This window comes from Staurois parvus, unplaced genomic scaffold, assembly GCF_062004578.1.
Source record: "Staurois parvus isolate SC_StPar_1 unplaced genomic scaffold, SC_StPar_1.0 ptg000018l, whole genome shotgun sequence".
Lineage (NCBI taxonomy): Eukaryota > Metazoa > Chordata > Amphibia > Anura > Ranidae > Staurois > Staurois parvus.
The window spans coordinates 1,303,267-1,321,177 of NW_028317814.1; the positions used below are offsets into that span (position 1 = coordinate 1,303,267).

The window sequence follows — 17,911 nt, forward strand, 5'->3', positions numbered from 1 at the left end:
CCATTTTCTAATTATTGCTCCCACAGTTGATTTGTTCACACCAAGCTGCTTGCCTATTGCAGATTCAGTCTTCCCAGCCTGGTGCAGGTCTACAATTTTGTTTCTGGTGTCCTTCAACAGCTATTTGGTCTTCACCATAGTAGAGTTTGGAGTGTGACTGTTTAAGGTTGTGGACAGGTGTCTTTTATACTGATAACAAGTTCAAACAGGTGCCATTGATACAGGTAATGAGTGCAGGACAAAGGAGCCTCTTAAAGAAGAAAGTACAGGTCTGTGAGAGCCAGAAATCTTGCTTGTTTGTAGGTGACCAAATACTTCCACCATAATTTGCAAATAAATTCTTTCCAAATCAGCCAATGTGATTGTCTGGATTTATTTTCTCATTTTGTCTCTCATAGTTGAGGTCTACCTATGATGCCAATTACAGGCCTCTCTCATCTTTTTAAGTGGGAGAACTTGCACAATTGGTGGCTGACTAAATACTTTTTTGCCCCACTGTATATATAGAAAATTGATCAGTTGAGACGCTAAAATGCCAAGCGCTGGTATGACGTATGGCAGTGATCAGGATGCAGGTATGGTGTATGATGGTGATAATGACATTAGCATGAGGTATGGTGGTGATCAAGTCACTGGTATGACGGTGATCAGGATGTTGGTGTCAAGGTCCTACCTTTTCCCTGATGTTACTCCATGTGCTGGCGTCCATCTTGGATTTCTGCTGTGCATGGTGGGAATCCTTTTATGCCTTCAGGTCTCTGAGGTCCATCCCCCAGAGGGGTGTGGCTGATGACATATAAGCCTGTGGTCCGCACATGCTCTTTGCACTTGTGTCTTGTGTCTTTGTGTTGCTATTACTCTGTTCTGACTCTCGTGACTCTCCTGGTTTCTGATTCGGCTTGTTACTCGACTATTCTTTGTATTCTCCTTTGATCTGACCCTCTGTTGCTGAACCCGGCTCGTGACCTGTGATTCTCGTCTGCTGTCCTGTACTGTTTTGTCCTGTTGTTGTTGACCCGGCCTGTCTGACTACTCTTTTGTCTCTTCCACCAGCTACACGCCATTGGCGGCGGCCATTACCGCAGCCGGGGTGTCTTGGGGGCCGCGACCTGGTTCCTGGCTGCGTCAAGTCCATCCCCACCATCAGGGGCCCTGGTGAAGGGCAGCCTGGGACTTAGACTCCGCGCCCTGAGGGACTTCGGTCTGTGGGTGGTGGTTGTCGTCAGCCAGTGCGTTACACTGTTAGGCCTGCCTGTCCGTTCCTCGGCCCCTGCCCTGACATTTGGTATGGCGTATGGCGATGATCAGGATGCTGGTATGGGGTATGACGGTGATCAGGTCGTTAGCATGAGAAATGGCGGTGATCAAGTCGCTGATATGGCGGTGATTAGGATGCTGGTATAGCATATGGAATGATCAGGACACTGGTATGAGGTATGGCGATGATCAGGACATTGATATGGGGTATGGCGGTGATCAGAACACTGGTATGGGGGTGATCAAGACATTGATATGGGGCATGACAGTGGTCAGGATACTGGTATGGCATATGGCGGTGACCAGGATGCTGGTATGGGGTTGATCAGGATGCTGGTAGGGCATATGGAGGTGATCAGGGCACTGGTATGGGGTATGGTGGTGATCAGGACGCTAGTATGGCGGTGATAAGGACATTGGTATGGTGGTGTTATTGTGAGTGCTGGGACAGGGGCTGGCTGCATTATTTATTAGGACTGAAATGGGCAGTGATCAGGGACACAGGGGTGGCTGGCACAGCAGTCTGTGATTGTACATGCAGCCTAACATGCTATACACTCACAGGCTGCTGCATCGGTTCTCTCTGCTGTCACAGAGACAGCAGAGTGAACCAATCTTTACTTTAATTTTCTAGTGTTTACTATGTGATTGCTGTGATTGGACACAGAAAGCACATGTTAAAACACCATGTGATTGCCCAGACACAGCAGTAATGTGATCACTGGGCTCCTGGGTGCACACTGTGAGTCGCTCAGGAGCTGCTGATACGGGCTGATGTACAAGTAAGTTAGACCACATTGGCACAGCTTCCTGTCCACTGTCTATGGACTATGGGTGGACATGAAGCTGTTAAAGGCTAAGTTTTTTTTAGAAAACGGCCAATGCATTCAAGGGGCCCCTGCAGCTCTGGACAATGTTAGTTAATTTCATTGTCATATCTGCAGGCCATTTGGGCCCCCCTAGAAGCCTGTACAAAAGACTTCTCTACACCTTGCCTTGTTGCTAGGACCTGCTAGCACCTGAAAAGTATTGGGCACCCACTCCCAGCATTACAGGAGTGAAAACCAATGTTTTTCATGACCTAGCATAAAGGCATTTCTTCTGGGAGCTGTTTTGTCCATGCTTCGAGAAGGCCCAAAGGGGCTACAAGTATTACAACAAAATTAATCAACATTTACAAAGCTGCACAGTTTATAATATCTACTGGTGCCCCTTGAATGCATAGGTTATTTACTGGAAAAGGCAAACTTATCCTGTAAGTGCTCCAATTGATTTTGAGTTCCAAATCACTGCTTTATAAATGTCCAGTGTGACGAGAATGAGACCCGATGAACCTCAAACTAAGCTAAGAGGTGGGTAGTCATACTGAGCCTTTATTTTTACATTTTTATTCCTACTAATTCCTCAGAATGAACAGTGGGGATGTTGCTATGATTGTAAGAGTCATGAGGACCTGTGGGCACCTCCAGGATAGCAGTAATGCAAACAGTGGGTGTGGCCGAATTGGAGTCTACAATGCACAATATACTTGGGTCTGGTGTATGTACTGTGTAGGGTCAGGAGTACAACATAAAGAAAGTGTAGGGATCTGGGTTTTGTAACTTCCTAAAACATATGCTCCTCTCCCCTCACATTCCAGCCACTAGCAGAAATCTCCTACCCTCAAATTGCAACTCCTAATACAAATCCTCTAAACGCTGAGCTTAAATTATGCCTTTAACTGACCTAATGTGCATGGACTCATAGAATAACATTAGTAGCTTCTACAGGCAAAACGCTAAACTCCTCTAGGAGCAGCCTTTTTATTTAACTCATTCCACCTCCCCCCGCACAAATCCTCCCTTTAAGTCCTCCTCTTAGCATCAATCCCCCAGCAAACCCCCCGAACACAAATCCTACACCAATCCTTACTCCCCTCAGGTCATTCTGTTCCCCAGTAAAATTCCTCCTCCTCCCCTGAACTTACAGACCACCTCTTGTGAGCAGGGGCGGACTGACAACTCATGGGGCCCCCGGGCAATAGGGGATCATGGGGCCCCTGTGTCCTTGCCCAAACTCAAAAAAGCCTATGAAAAAGGTACCAGGGGCATCTCAAGGGGCCCCCTACTGACCCCGGGCCCTCGGGCAGTTTCCAAATGGTTAGTCTGCCCCTGCTTGTCAGTTACGTGACATGTCAGAACTTAGGAGGAGGCTAGGGGAAGCTTTACCCGGCTCTGAAGTGAGTTTCTGACAGCCAGTGGGAAGAGATGCTGGCTGCTGCAGAGGAGGGGGATTGCAATGTCAGGAGTGCCCGCAGAAGATGCAGGACATGTGATCTAGGTGCCCAGCGGTGTTAGAGACTAAGAAAGCTTTATCTGCAGAACAAATAAATCAATACTTTGCAGATTCTGGCCTACCCAGTCTTTTGTTGGAGCTGTCCCAAGTCTTAGAGGTACCTATCTCACTTGATGATTTTGACCTGGCACTTAAGGAGTCTAATCCACACAAAGCACCTGGCCCTGATGAGTTCACGGAAGGGTACTACAGATTATTTTCTCATATACTTGCTCGACCCTTTATATTTGCGTTTAACTCCATTCTGGACAGCCACACCTTTTCCCATGACATGCTTAGTGCCACGATCACAGTTACACCCAAAAAAAGATAAATATACCACACAATGCTCCAGCTATTGTGCAATTTCTCTCCTTAATACAAACATTAAATACTTCACGAGAATTGTGGCCCAGACTGTTGCCATTTATTGGCAAGCTTATACATTGTAAACCGGTCAGGTGCGTCCCGAGTAGAGAGGCTGAGATAACACGATCCCTGGAATTCATAAAGACAGCAGACCGATTTTGAGATAGTGCTCCACATGTGTTTTTAACTGGTGCAGTGTGCACCAAATTCATGTACCTTTCTATAATTTATACTTGAATTTGGTGCATGTTGCACCACTTTTAGAATGCATGTTGGCAGGTGTAGTTAGCCTGTCTGCCACTAGATGGCTCTGTTCCCAATATGATATGGAAAACGGAAATTGTAATTGGGCATTAGGTTCCCTTTTAGAAAAATTCCTCTTTAGTGATATCATCAGTGTCCATATAAATGCCAGTTAGGAGGGTTCCACTCTGTCTGATGGGGCATGGGAGCCAAACACCCTGAGGTTGTCAGGATGTAGTTGGCTGCTATCCTAAAGGGCCCTTGGTGGGGCTGAAGTCCCAGGCAAGGTGGTAAAGAACAGCTGTAGTCACCCTGTCTCCCTTGACCTTCTTCTACAGGTCCTGTAGTGGGGTGCATAAGGCCTTGGATGCCAGACCGGAGTTCTCTGATGTAAGTAAGGGTGAGGCCTGGGAACAAGTGTGCCATCCGGGAGCACGCCTGGCTAGGCAGAGCTATGGAAGAGACATTGGGAGAGACTGGCACACCATTGAGGACACCTTCAGCCTACTTGGTGAGGGTAGCTGAATGCTGCGAGCTTAGTATACATGGAGGAAGTGGTCCCAACTCTGTGGTGCTCCCAAGGAGAGGAGGTGTCCAATACTTGGAAGAGCTGTTATCCTCTATTTTTCAAAGCGGAGAAAGGAGATGAGGGAGATGAGTCTGGCAGCAACCAGGAGGCTGTTCAGATTTCGTAGATCTGCTATCTTTCCCCAGTGCATAGATTGAACAGGTGCTGATGCAGCCGTCACGCCTGCAACGATACATGATCAGACAAGTCTGTAAACTCTTTGGGCTGGAGTTCCCTTATGTCCTGGATGCCCTTTTCTGTTTTCTTTAATCACAATGAAATTACTGGTATGAGGTGGCAATGTGGGATCACCTCTGGGTTCCCAAGCAGCATAGGGTGCTCGTCGAGAGAACTTCAGCAACTGATGAGTTTCACTGCATTTATCAGGAGTGGAACAATGGGCAGCATATCCACATTGACAAGGTGGTGGTGTCCTGCCCCAACAGTGGGGAAATCCATGTTGTTAAATGGGTCCTAGGTATGGAGGAGTGAATGGAGTACAGTGATCCCAACTACTATATGTGAAACCTCTATCTTCCTTTTGCTGTTGCCATTTATCGTGCTGTACTGCTGTATAAATATGAATACTGTGTATGTACCTGATATTTATTGTTATGGTATGATTGAGAATGTTTGCTTTGTTAAAATGTTTTGTTAACAAGTTTTGTAAGTAAATCTACTCTATGTGTGGTGCTGGGCATTTAGACTTTCAAGCATACGTTTTGTTGTATAACACTGTACAAGTTTACATATCAAGTATTTGGACTGTTACAGTCATGGCCAAAAATATTGGCACCCCTGCATTTCTGTCAGATAATGCACCACTTTGCCCTGAAAAATGTTACAATTACAAATATTTAGACATTCTTGTGTTTATTTCTTTTGTTTGTATTGGCATGACACAAAAAAGCGGAGAAACAAAAAACCAAATCTGACACATTCCACGCAAAACCCTGGACAGACTTAATGGCACCTTCTCAAAATTGTAAGAAAAAATTGCATTCCAAGTTTGTGATGCTCCTGTAATTTGTAGTTAAACAAACCTGTGTCAAATAACAGGTGCTGACAATATAGAAATCACACTGGCAACCAGTTAAAATGGTGAAAAATGTACTCAACCTTTCTGTTGTGTGTCTCTGTGTGCCACATGGAGCATGGAGAACAGAAAGAGTAATAAAGAATGGTATGAGGATTTGAGAACAAAAGTGTGGAAAAGCCTGGACAATCTCAAGGTTACAAGTCCATCTCCAGAGATCTTAATGTTCCTGTGTCCACTGTGTGCAACATTGTCAAGAACTTTACAGCCCATGGCACTGTAGATAACCACTCTGGACGTGGACAACATAGAGAAAAATTGATCAAAGATTGCAACAAAGGACTGTTTGAATGGTGGCTAATCAACTTCCAGACAAGGTACAGGGTATAAATGTGTCAGCTCGCACTATACATCGCCATCCGAATGAAAAGGGATGCTATGGAAGGAGACTCAGGAGGACCCCACTGCTGACACAGAAACATAAAAAACATAAAAAAAAGCCAGGTTGGAATTTGCTAAAACTTACCTGAGGAAGCCAAAGTCCTTTTGGGAGAATGTGCTGTGGATGGACGAAACAAAATTACAGCTTTCTGGTAAAGCCCATCATTCTACTGTTTTCAGAAAAAGCAATCAAAGGCCTTTAAAGAAAAGAATACAGTCCCTGCAGCCAAATATGGTGCAGGTTCACTGATGTTTTGGGGTTGCTTGCTGCTTCAGGCACTGGATGTCTTGACTGTGTGCATGGCATTATGAAATCTAAAGACTACCAAATAATTCTGGCGTGCAGTGTAGGGCCCACTGTCAGAAAGTTGGGTCTCCAACAGAGGTCATGGGTCTTACAGCAGGACAATGACCCAAAGCACCCAGAAATGGTTTCAGACAAAGTGTTGGAGAGTGCTGAAATGGCCAGCAATGAGTCCAGATCTCAGTCCCATAGAGCACCTGTGGAGAGATCTCAAAACAGCAGTTGGGAAAAGAAACCCTTCCAATCTGAGGGACCTGGAGCAGTTGGCAAAAGAAGAGTGGCCCAAAATTCCAGTAGAGAGGTGTAAGAATCGTTTTGATGGTTAGAGGAAGCAATTAATTACAGTTATTTTTTCCAAGCGGTGTGCTACGAAATATGAAATTGAGGGTGCCAATAATTATGGCCTGTGCATTTTTGGGGTATACATGGAATGTGTCAGATTTGGCTTTTTGTTTCTCCACTTTTTTGTGTCATACCAGTGGGTGAAGTTGTGCATTATCTGACAGAAATGCAGGGGTGCCAATATTTTATACCTCATGCTGTTATTGTTTGTTATGTTTTGTTATATAAGTTTTTCAAGCCATCTTCCTGTGTGTGGGTTTCTATATGGCACAGCAATCTGACATACATAAAAAGGGGGGGGGGGGGGGGGGTTGCAGGTGCAGTTAGCCTGTCTGCAACTAGATGACTCTGTTTCTAGTATGGTATGGAAAAGTTGTAATTGAGCGCCAAATTCCCTTTTAAAAAAAATCCTCCTTAGTGATGTCATGGGTGTAGTTATTGTCCATATAAATGCTAGTTAGGAGGGGCCTAATCTCTTTGATGGGGTGTGGAAGTCAAACACCTCTGAACTGTCAGTATGTAGTTACTATTCTAAAGGGCCCTTTGTAGGGCTGAAATCCCAGGCGAGGTGGTACAGAACTCAGTAGGAATAGCTATAGTTACCCTGGGAATGAGTGGGTAATCTGGTAGCGTGCCCAACTGGGCATAACTACGGAAGGGACATTGGGAGCAGCGCTGTGAATAAGGGGGTACCACCAGTCCTGTTGTAAAGGGCCCAGGCCAGCAGGGCGGCCCAAGCAGCTGCATGAATTGGAATGTGGCTAGGAAGGGTGATTGGCATGCGGGGGGGAGGCAATTACTGGAACTGATCCCCTGTATACCCTCTCTCTGCAGCAGCTGAAAACTGGCTTCTTCTTCTCTCCCTCCCACATTTAGCTGCTGCAGAGAAAGCCATACAGGGGATCGGTTCCATTAATTGCCCCCCTGCCGCACCCATCACCCCCCCTGTGCCTCATACTTTTCCCTCTTCTGCCCAAGCCCCTATGTGTGCCCCACGTCTGCAGTGCTGCCAGGTTCCATCCTCTCCTTCCCACTGCCAGCTGCAAGCACACAATAGGATCCTTCAGGATTGAGAGTGCGGAAAGGGTCCAATAAATATGTTACCAGTCTCTTCCTTTCCTGAATGAGCACAATGAGTGATCAGTACTGATTACTCTCTGTGATAATTTATAACTGAAGCAATGTAAAATGTGTTTTTTTGGGGTAGGGGGGGCCTGTTAGGTTGGCTGTATGGGGCCCCGTGGTTTCTAACAGCAGCTCTGATTGGGAGAGACTGATATACTAATGAGGGCATCTTGATTCTGCTTGGCAAAGGAAGCTGAATACCGGGGATTTAACATACATAGGGGAAGTGGTCCCGACTCCTTGGTGCTCCCAAGGAGAAGGTGTAAAGGAAAGATGGCTTACAATGTGTGTGCTTGCATTTTGCGCAGAAATGACAGCTACAGACTGTCTACTCTAGTGCATAGCATTCCGCACCAAAGAATTCTGATAGTATGTGAAATGTGATGTTAGATGTTACAGAAATCCTTGTGAAGTTACAGTAAAGTGCAGAAAGTGGATTTTATGAAGACCTCAGGCAGGGGACATTGAGAGTGGGCCCATGAGCAGGAGAGTGACAGTATAAAGGGTTACATCAACAGAAGGTGGGTAGCTGTCCTACAAGAATCTGGGTGGGGACTTGGTCAGTTTGGTGCCAACAGCTGCACAATCCTGGTACCCCTTTCACACACACAAGACACTTTCACAATATCTGTCTCTGTACGCCAATTTCACAAGATACAAACTGCCGGTAATTAATTTTGAATGTGGTGCAGGTGTTGCTCCACAATGCGGAAGTGTAGCAAATTAGAACTACATCAATTTGGTGCACAAGCCACTGTCAAAACCAAAACTGTTATGGATGTTTTCTGAATTGGGCGCAACATGGTAACAAGAGCAATAAACACCAGAAAAGTGGTGTAGCAGTTTCATTAATTGCACAAAATCTGTTCTTGACTTATGCTTTGCAGTCTTTTTGCTTTAAAATCAAAATAGAAAATTCATTAAAAAGAAGAAAAAAAAATTGTGGATCAGGGCTTCCCTTGCCCTAGCCACATATGAATGATGCTGCCATCATATATAGACTAAACTTGTTTTTGTTATTTCCCAATGATTTACTATTATAAAACTGCTCTGTGTCTTCAGTCTGTACAGCGTATAGGCTGTTTCGGCTCTAGCTTGGTAATTATGTAACTAGAGGTAAAATACTCCAAAACTAGCTTCTTAGTCACAGAGTCCGTCTGTGTTTTAATATCACGCATTGCTCATTGTACCTTTCCTTGTAGGGTACAGAGGTCATCCCTTTCCTTACATCTGTTTTGTATGACAAGACTCAGTGGAAGACTCCTTATGAATTTAACCCAAATCACTTTTTGGATGCTAATGGGAAGTTTGTAAAACAAAATGCATTTATGCCCTTCTCTGCAGGTAGGTCACTATTGATACTTCATATTTAACATTATAATCAAATAATTCTCTGCTACTAGACTTGGAGACTCTCGTTCTTTAAGCTCTCTCTGCAGCCAATAACAGCTAATTTTTGGAGTTGGAAACTCCAAATAGAGGTTGGGGTGAACCTCCCCACTACAAGCCATTATGGAATATACCCCCTTCCCATTTGTGTTCATGGATGCTTTTCTGGCTACATATAGTGTTTAAGGATGTTAACACTGCACCAGGTTGAAGTGAGGAAGAGCAAAGCACACGTTTTGAGTAAGAGGCAACCATTAATATTTGCAGCACATGCTGGACTTTAATTGGTCCTTAAACTACAATCATCCTTTGAGTGCTTTGAATATATTTTGACAGGAGTATATCTGTGCTATCAAAGGCCTCTGCACTGTGAGGTTTTTAGTGATGTTAAGGTGCTTACAGGCAAGTCTGTCCAAACAGCTAAGGTCAAATGAGAAAAAAATTGAGTGCTGTGCACTTTCTGCAGTCTGTTTTTAGTACAAAAAAAAATTCAATTGGGCTGTTTTTTCCTGGCTAAAGAATATGTTTTTTCTATAAAGAAGCCAATAGCGGTTCTATGTTCCACATCTAGTGGCGATGTCCAATAGTAACTAAATTTTGGATCCGCATATTTAACTCTACACGGTGACGGGGGTGAATATTCGTCAAGCCCCGGAGATGGTCCTCTTCTATAAATGTCCAATTACAGTACCAAAAAAAGCCCTTTTATTTCTTACTTATATGCTGTTAGCAGCAAGAATCACTATTGTTAAATATTGGAAGAGGTCAATTATTCCGCTTGAATATGTTAAGAACAAATTGAATTGGATCATGATTAATGACAGACTCACCTGTATTCTACACAACAATACTAACAAATTTGCTAAAACATAGGACCCATGAATTTAATACATTTCCGTGCCTTGATATTTCCCAATTTGGCCCTTTTCTTTTTTTCTCATTTCTTTCTTGAGGTTGTATAGGTTTTGGTAATATTTTGCAAAAGTGTTAGCTATATCTTGTGGGTTTTGGGTATTCGTGGATGGGTGTTTAATTGAAGCTATTTTGGATTTCAGCCGTTTTTGTTTTATTGTTTTGGATAATAATGAGCTGGCTTTATTACCTAGTGAGTAGAATTTTGCCTTCATTTTTTGGAGATTTAGATCATATTTGTAAAGTAGGAGGGATCTTAATTTGTTTCTATCTACTGTAAGAGATGAAGAGTTTGATGGGTCTGGGGATTTTTAGTTTTTTTCTTCATTTGTTTTGATTGAGGCGAGAAGTTCATCTATTTGTTGGGTTCTATTTTTGGTGATACGGACGTTTAGTTGTATCAAAATACCTCTCCTGTATGCTTTATAAGTTGACCATAGAATGGGTATGGATATATCAGGTGTATCGTTAAGTTCAAAAAATGTCTTGTGTGCATCTAGTATTTGTTGCTTGTAGTCTCGGTTTTTCAACAGGGTTGCGTTCAATCGCCATATTCGGGGTATCGACGAATGTTGCTTGCCGTCAAGAGAGATAGTGATTGGAGCATGGTCTGACCAGGTGATGGTGTCAATCTTGGAGGAGGTGACGTGTTGTAGAGTCCATTTATCGGTGATGAAGAAATCGATTCTGGAATAGGATAAATGGGATGGAGATTAGTAGGTATAGTCCTTTTCTGTACTGTGTTGGCACCTCCAGATATCATAAAGAACGTTGGAATGGAGGAATTGGTTGAAGGACTGTTTTGAAGATCTTTTGTTGGATGAGGAGTCCAGAACAGGATTACCGATAATGTTAAAGTCCCCGCCGATGAGTAGTCTGCCTTTTCTGTGTATAGTAATGATGGAGTTAAGTTTATTGAAGATTAGGGTCATAGATGTTCACCAATGTGTATGGAGTATCATTGATTTTGCAGATCAATATGTGGTAGTGGGCTTGTGGGTCTGCTGTTTCTGAAATGAATTGGAACTGCAGGGAGTCTCTTATGGCTGTAATGACGCCATTTTTCTTTTTAGGGTTTGTTGCCATATACATTGTGGAGAGGTGGAGAATGTTGAGCTTAGGAATTTTGGGCGAGGCGAAGTGGGTCTCCTGCAGGAATTGGATGTCAGGTTGTATGGAGCGGATTTCTCTCGAGAGCAATGACCTCTTGAAAGGGGAGTTGAGACCTCGAACATTTAGTGAAGTTATAGTAATCATTTTGTTGATTGTAGATTGTTTGGATCTTGTAGCGATGGTGTTTCAGGTATTGTGGAGAGGAGTGAATTTCCATATGATGGGGTTGGTGGACTGCCAAGTATGCAGCTTGGTGAGCTTGGGTTGGTCATAGTTGTAGTAGGAGCATTCAATTGTGTAGAGGGGGTTGTTGAGAGGGGTGGTTCTAGCGACTGTTGACTGGTAGAGTGGGGTATGAACAGGGGTAAAAAGACTTGCAAAAAAAACAAGCAACATGTGTAGCAATGTCTGCTACTGTGTAATGTGGAGGCACGGGTAAGAATAACTCATTCGAGAGCTCATGCTTGAAAAGAACTTGGAAGTTCAACATATTCTGGGATGCCACGGAATTTGATGTTGTTTCGCCTGGAGCGATCTTCTAAATCTGCCAATTTGAGATTGATTTGTTCGATGTCTACCTCATGGTCTGTGTGTGCATCTATGAGGTCATTATGTGCGGTACACATTTCTGCTAGCTTGTTCTCAATATGGCGGATACGTTTTTCTTGTTTTTGAACTGTATTTGAGATAATAATGCTGTCAGGTCATTATGTAGTGTTTGTCACAGAGAAAGAAGCATGTTTTTCATGAAAATCTCTGTGATAGGTTGGTCAGAAGCAGGATAGGAATCGATTAAAGATGGAGCATTAGCTGACAGAATTGTAGCTGAGAGAGAGGGTTGTGTGTCAGAGGGTGATCCTGTGTCCAGTCTGGGCCTGGATTTTGCAGGGCTACTGGATGTAGGTGACGGGGGGGAGAAGACTCACCTGGATCCCCTGGATATAATGGTCCCTTCAGCCTGGCGTCTGGATTGTATTCTGTCTGGTGTGCTGCGTTCTCCCCTTCACGTGCTGAGAGGCCGTTCTGTGTGCAGCCTGCGCCATCTTGGCTGCAGGGGCTGAGTGCAGGGAAGAAGCTTGTCATCTTCCCTGGATGCCCCGGAGTTTTGCGGCGGCAGGTCATAGCCCGTTCGGGTGCCGAGGGGTTAATGGTGTGGTTTATATTCCCTGTGTGGTTTATATTTGCTAACGATCTGGCGGATGGACGGAGCTCACCTCACTGAGCGTCCATCTCTAGAGCCGGCCGCGCATGCGCCCTCCTGCTCTCCAATTTTAGTAAATCAACTCCTTTGTGTCATCAGACAAATGTCAGCGCTAAAAAAAGCTATGGTGCAAGGTTTCACCAAAGCACTCTGCAGGAGATGATGAGCTTTGCTCTGGACTGCTCCCAGGTTGTGACCCTCAATTATACCCAGTGGCAACAGCTGACAGCTTGCAGAAATGAAGCGTGGTACAAAATTAGCCTTGGTCACAAAGCTAGTTACCAAGGACTATTGAGGAACAGGCAGAGGTCATTAACAGGAATCAGCAATGAAGCAGAGTTCACAGAAATAGAGGCCTGGGAACAGATACTTAGAGAGGTCCAACCATTTTTAAAAGATTAGTTCACCTTTTGAAACATGTTACATGTTACACCCATATATTCTTCCTGTCCATATATCTGCATAGCAGATATACTGACAGGTCTGCAGGAGACTTGCATGGCACCAGCAATCTGCTGATCACTGGTGCAATGCTTTACAGGCTCCTGCAGACATAAATAATTAATGCACATTTTTTTGCCTGCAAAAATATGTGCATTTATTATTTTTGACTAAAAGATGAACTTATCCTTTAAATAGCTTTCCCCAAGCTTTCCTGACAGGATTCCAGAGGAAGTGTCCAACAGCACTTCATGATAGGAAAAAGCCAAGGGAGTGTGACAGCATCTAAACACACAGACCTACTGTATGTTAGTTTTTCTAAATTTAGAAAGCGGCTACACAGATGAACATGAATCAAGTTAGGTACAAAACAGTTGACTGATCCTACATGGACTCATCTACAACAAGAACAGTTGAGAACAATGAGATAGGTTGGGTCTGAAGACAATAAAGAGTAAACAATATTTACGGAAATATCTTTTGTAAAATAAATCTTTTAGTAGTCAGACTGTACTCGCATCCAACAAAACATCTTTGGGTAGTTTTAAAGTGATTAGATCCCCTAAGGGAAATGGAAGACATTGTATGAGATTCCTGGATAGATTCTCCTTAGCTGAATGTTAGGACAGTAAGTCATAGCCAGTTCTCAAGGCTAGGAAACAGCTCTACCCAAGAACCCTTGACTATAATACTGTTCTTCCTTAAGCTCCTTTTTTTGTCTAACATACATGTTTTCCTTGATTTTTTTCATTTGCCATGGAAGTCAAAGGGATTGCTATCAAATTGTTCAGAAAAAAATAAAATATTGTAAATTATTTTGCTCTTCCGAATGTTTGATAGGTATTTAGCAGAAGGAGGCCACATCACAGTTTGGTTTTTGGAGTATATTTATTGTAGAAGCAGGCTCTCTTCTACCACTGTACACCATCAATACATTTAGGTCTAATTACTGTATTTTACTTTACTTCCAGACTGCAGAGTGCAGCTTATATCATGCACTCCTCAGCTGACTGAAAATCAGAAAAACAAATTAAATACTGTGCAGTCTTTTGGTGTTTTCAATGCTTGATACTTACAGTCATGTCCACAAATATTGGCACCCCTGCATTTCTGTCAGATAATGCACAACTTCGGCCAGAAAATTGTTGCAATTACCAATGTTTAGGCATTCTCATGTTTATTTCTTTTGTTTGTATTGGTATGACACAAAAAAGTGGAGAAACAAAAAGCCAAATCTGACACATTCCATGCAAAACTCCAAAAATGGACAGGACAAAATTATTGGCACCCTCAATTTAATATTTGGTAGCACATCTCTTGGTAAAAATAACTGAAATTAATTGCTTCCTGTAACCATCAATGAGTTTCTTACACCTCTCTACTGGAATTTTATACTACTCTTCTTTCGCCAACTGCTCCAGGTCTCTCAGATTCGAAGGATTCCTTTTCCCAACTGCTGTTTTGAGATCTCTTCATAGGTGCTCTTTTGGATTGAGGTCTGTACTCATTGCTGGCCAGTTCAGGACTCTCCAGCTCTTTGTCTTAAGCCATTTCTAAGTGCTTTTTGACACGTGCTTTGGGTCATTGTCTGTTGTAAGACCAATGACTTCTGATGGAGACCCAACTTTCTGACACTGAATGTTATATTGTACCCCAGAATTCTTTGGTAGTGCTTAGATTTCATAATGCCATGCACACGGTCAAGACATCCAGTGCTTGAAGCAGCAAAGAAACCCCAAAACATCAGTAAACCTCCACCATGTTTGACTGTAGGTATTCTTTTCTTTAAAGCCTCATTGCTTTTTCTGAAAACAGTAGAATGATGGGCTTTACCAAAAAGCTGTTATTTTGTTTCGTCTGTCCACAGCACATTCTCCCAAAAGGATTTTGGTTTCCTCAAGTAAGTAACTCCAATCTGGATTTCTTAATGTTTCTGTGTTAGCAGTGGGGTCCTCCTGAGTCTCCCACCATAGCTTCCCTTTTCATTCAGATTGAGATGAACAGTGCGAGCTGACACAGTTGTACCCTGTGCCTTGTCTGGAAGTTGATCGAGGTTCTTTAGCCCCCATTCGAACAATCCATTGTTGCAATCTTTGATCAAATTTCTCTGTTGTCCATGTCCAGAGAGATTATCTACAGTGTCATGGACTGTAAACTTCTTGACAATATGGCGCACAGTGGACACAGAAGCATTAAGATCTCTGAAGATGGACAATGAGATTGTCCATGCATTTCCACAATTTTTGTTCTCAAATCTTCAGACAATTCTTTGCTGTTCTTTTTGTTCTCCATGTTCCATGTGGCACACAAACACACAGCAGAAAGGCTGAGTCAATTTTTCACCATTTTAGCTGGTTGCTGATGTGATTTCTATATTGTCAGCACCTGTTAATTGATACAGGTGAGTTTTATTACAAATTACAGGAGCATCACAATCTTGGAATGCAATTATTTCTTATAATTTTGAGGAGGTGCCAATAATTTTGTCCAGTCTATTTTTAGAGTTTTGCATGGAATGTGTCATATTTGACTTTTTGTTTCTCCATTTTTTGTGTCATACCAATACAAACAAAAGAAATAAACATGAGAATGCCTAAACATTTGTAATTGCATCAATTTTTTGGTTGAAGTGGTGCATTTTCTGACAGAAATGCAGGAGTGCCAATATTTTTGGCCATGACTGCATCTAGTAGAAGGAGACCGCAGCACAGTTTGGTTGTTGGAGAATATTTACTGGCTCACTTCTACCACTCTACTCCATTCATTAATTTAGGTCTAATTCTTTTACATCCAGGTTGCAGAGTACAGTTTGTATCATGCATTTCTCAGTTGACTTTCTTATATCTTTCATAGGAAGAAGAGCTTGTGTTGGAGAAAGTTTAGCCAGAATGGAGCTTTTCCTGTTTTTTACTGGCCTTCTGCAAACCTTCACTTTCTACCCACCTCCAGGAGTCTCCAGAGAAGATATAAATCTCAAGCCTGGCATTGGGTTCACTTTGGTCCCTTTGCCACACTTAGTATGTGCAAAGCTGAATTATTAGTGAAGAAGGGCAACTAAGAAGCAACATGCTTGCTTTATAAACTATACATTTTAGCTAATTTGTTTTTTACATTTTGTGTCATTTTGAAAACTTTTGATATGCTGTTCTTTAAATCTGCAAGGCCACTGAATAAAACCAGTAGTTAAAGACCAGTACTAGGGTAATCTGTAATCCATAAGATTTCTGTGTCTCTTACTAGTGAATATGATGTATTTGCCTACAGGGTGTATCCACTACCTTCAGGCTAACAGTCCCATAATATAGCACTTATCTTAGAGGAGGCACTGGATTGTGAACACCTGTCCTGTACCTGGACCTGAGTGACCATTGACACAGTTGGAGACATTTCTTTGGGCTTTATTAAAGACAAAAGCCCTAAAAGGAAAAAGGCTGGTTAAGCAATAAACAATAGAAAGACAGCAATGTGAGGACATCACAGTTTGAAATAAGGCACAATATTGGTTTTGTAGGAGCTATAGGCCCTGTCTAAACTATTGTCCAGTAGAATATGAACTCAGCCCTGCCGGCATTGGGGCCTTTGCTAGCAGTGGAGTACTATCTTTCTGAACTGGAGTGGTTTAATCCACAGCACAGAGAAGTAACACTGCTTCTTTCTGGAAGAACTCTTCACAATCATAAAACACAAGCAACAATTACAAGCTATGGTAGCCAACAGGTCTCTCTTTAAACTGGAACGATGGTGAAGTCATCTCCATCACTATCCGGTCCTTGGATTCCCTTTCCAACTCAGAGTGGCTGTGGACCTGAACCAAGTGCAGTGCCTGAGTAGAGTCAGGCAAAAGGTAGCCCACTGGGCTTTGAGCATACCTGTAAAGCCTGTGTTGGATGATGATCTTCTCTCTGGGTCCCTGTGACACAGCAACTCATTCTCCAGCTCCATGTGATTTTTCTTACAGTAAGGTACTGGAACAGCAAGAAGATTGGAATACTGGCACACTCTGAAACAGCTGCAGACACGAACAGAAAGATACTGGGACTCACTGTGCAGTCAAAAACATGTGGCTTTGGGTTTCTTTAAGCACATTCACCCTAGATGCAGTTGCAGTAGTCATGTGGTTCTCAGCAGCAAAGTCCCCTCTCTGGAGTCCAGGCAGTTAGGCAACATCTGGTCCTAGGCTTCTGGAGCTGCACACAGCAGACTCAAAGGCAAATGTCCTAGTAGCAACCCTGAGCTTCTGTACACACAGACTTCTAGGCTCCAGTAAACCTCAGGGCAACTGCCCACTTCCAGCCCTGTCCCTGGGCTCACTACACTATCCAGACACTTCTGTTTTCCACTAGGGTGCTCAGGGCTTTAGAAGCCCACTCTCCATGCAGGTCCCTGGAACTCTGATCTCTGTCCTTGGGGTTAGCTCTTGGCTGGCCAGAGGCCTAAGGAAGATCATTCTGGCCCAGGGGCCAATGAAGATCCGCTAGGGGTGGTTCAGTCCCCTGGTGGTTGCAGCAGCTACTAAAAATCCAAGGCTGAGGCTGAAGCCAAGTAATGCCTGCCTCTCTTCTGTTAGCCCTGTTGCTAAGGGTGGGTCCAGTCCTCAAAGTCCCGCTCTTTTGCTGGACTGTCACGCACCAGAAGAGAGAAGAAAACTGCAGTTTGTTTACACTGCTAGGTGTCTTAAAGGAGTCCAGCTGGTGCTACAAATGAATAGCTAATTAAAGCTAAAATTAGGAACAGTTTTTGCTGCAATATTTATCTTCAATCCAGAGCTGTCTCCTATTGTACATCTTTTCTCACTCTAAATATCCTTAGTCTGACATCCAGCATCATTCAACCCACTTCCTTTGAATCCAGGTAATA

At 43.3% G+C, this 17,911-nt stretch overlaps 1 protein-coding gene across 4 annotated transcripts in view; it reads left to right on the plus strand.

The window, feature by feature from the left end:
* Positions 1-16,247, plus strand: part of LOC149473011 (cytochrome P450 2K1-like) — a 64,458-nt gene extending 48,211 nt beyond the window's left edge. For all 4 annotated transcript variants that reach the window (XM_089681932.1, XM_089681940.1, XM_089681923.1 and 1 more), the window contains 2 exons: positions 9,201-9,342; positions 15,908-16,247. In XM_089681932.1, the coding sequence (XP_089538058.1) occupies positions 9,201-9,342; positions 15,908-16,095 (330 nt within the window). In that variant the 3' untranslated portion in view covers positions 16,096-16,247. The remainder of the gene's footprint in view (positions 1-9,200; positions 9,343-15,907) is intronic.
* The last annotated feature ends 1,664 nt before the right edge of the window (positions 16,248-17,911 follow it).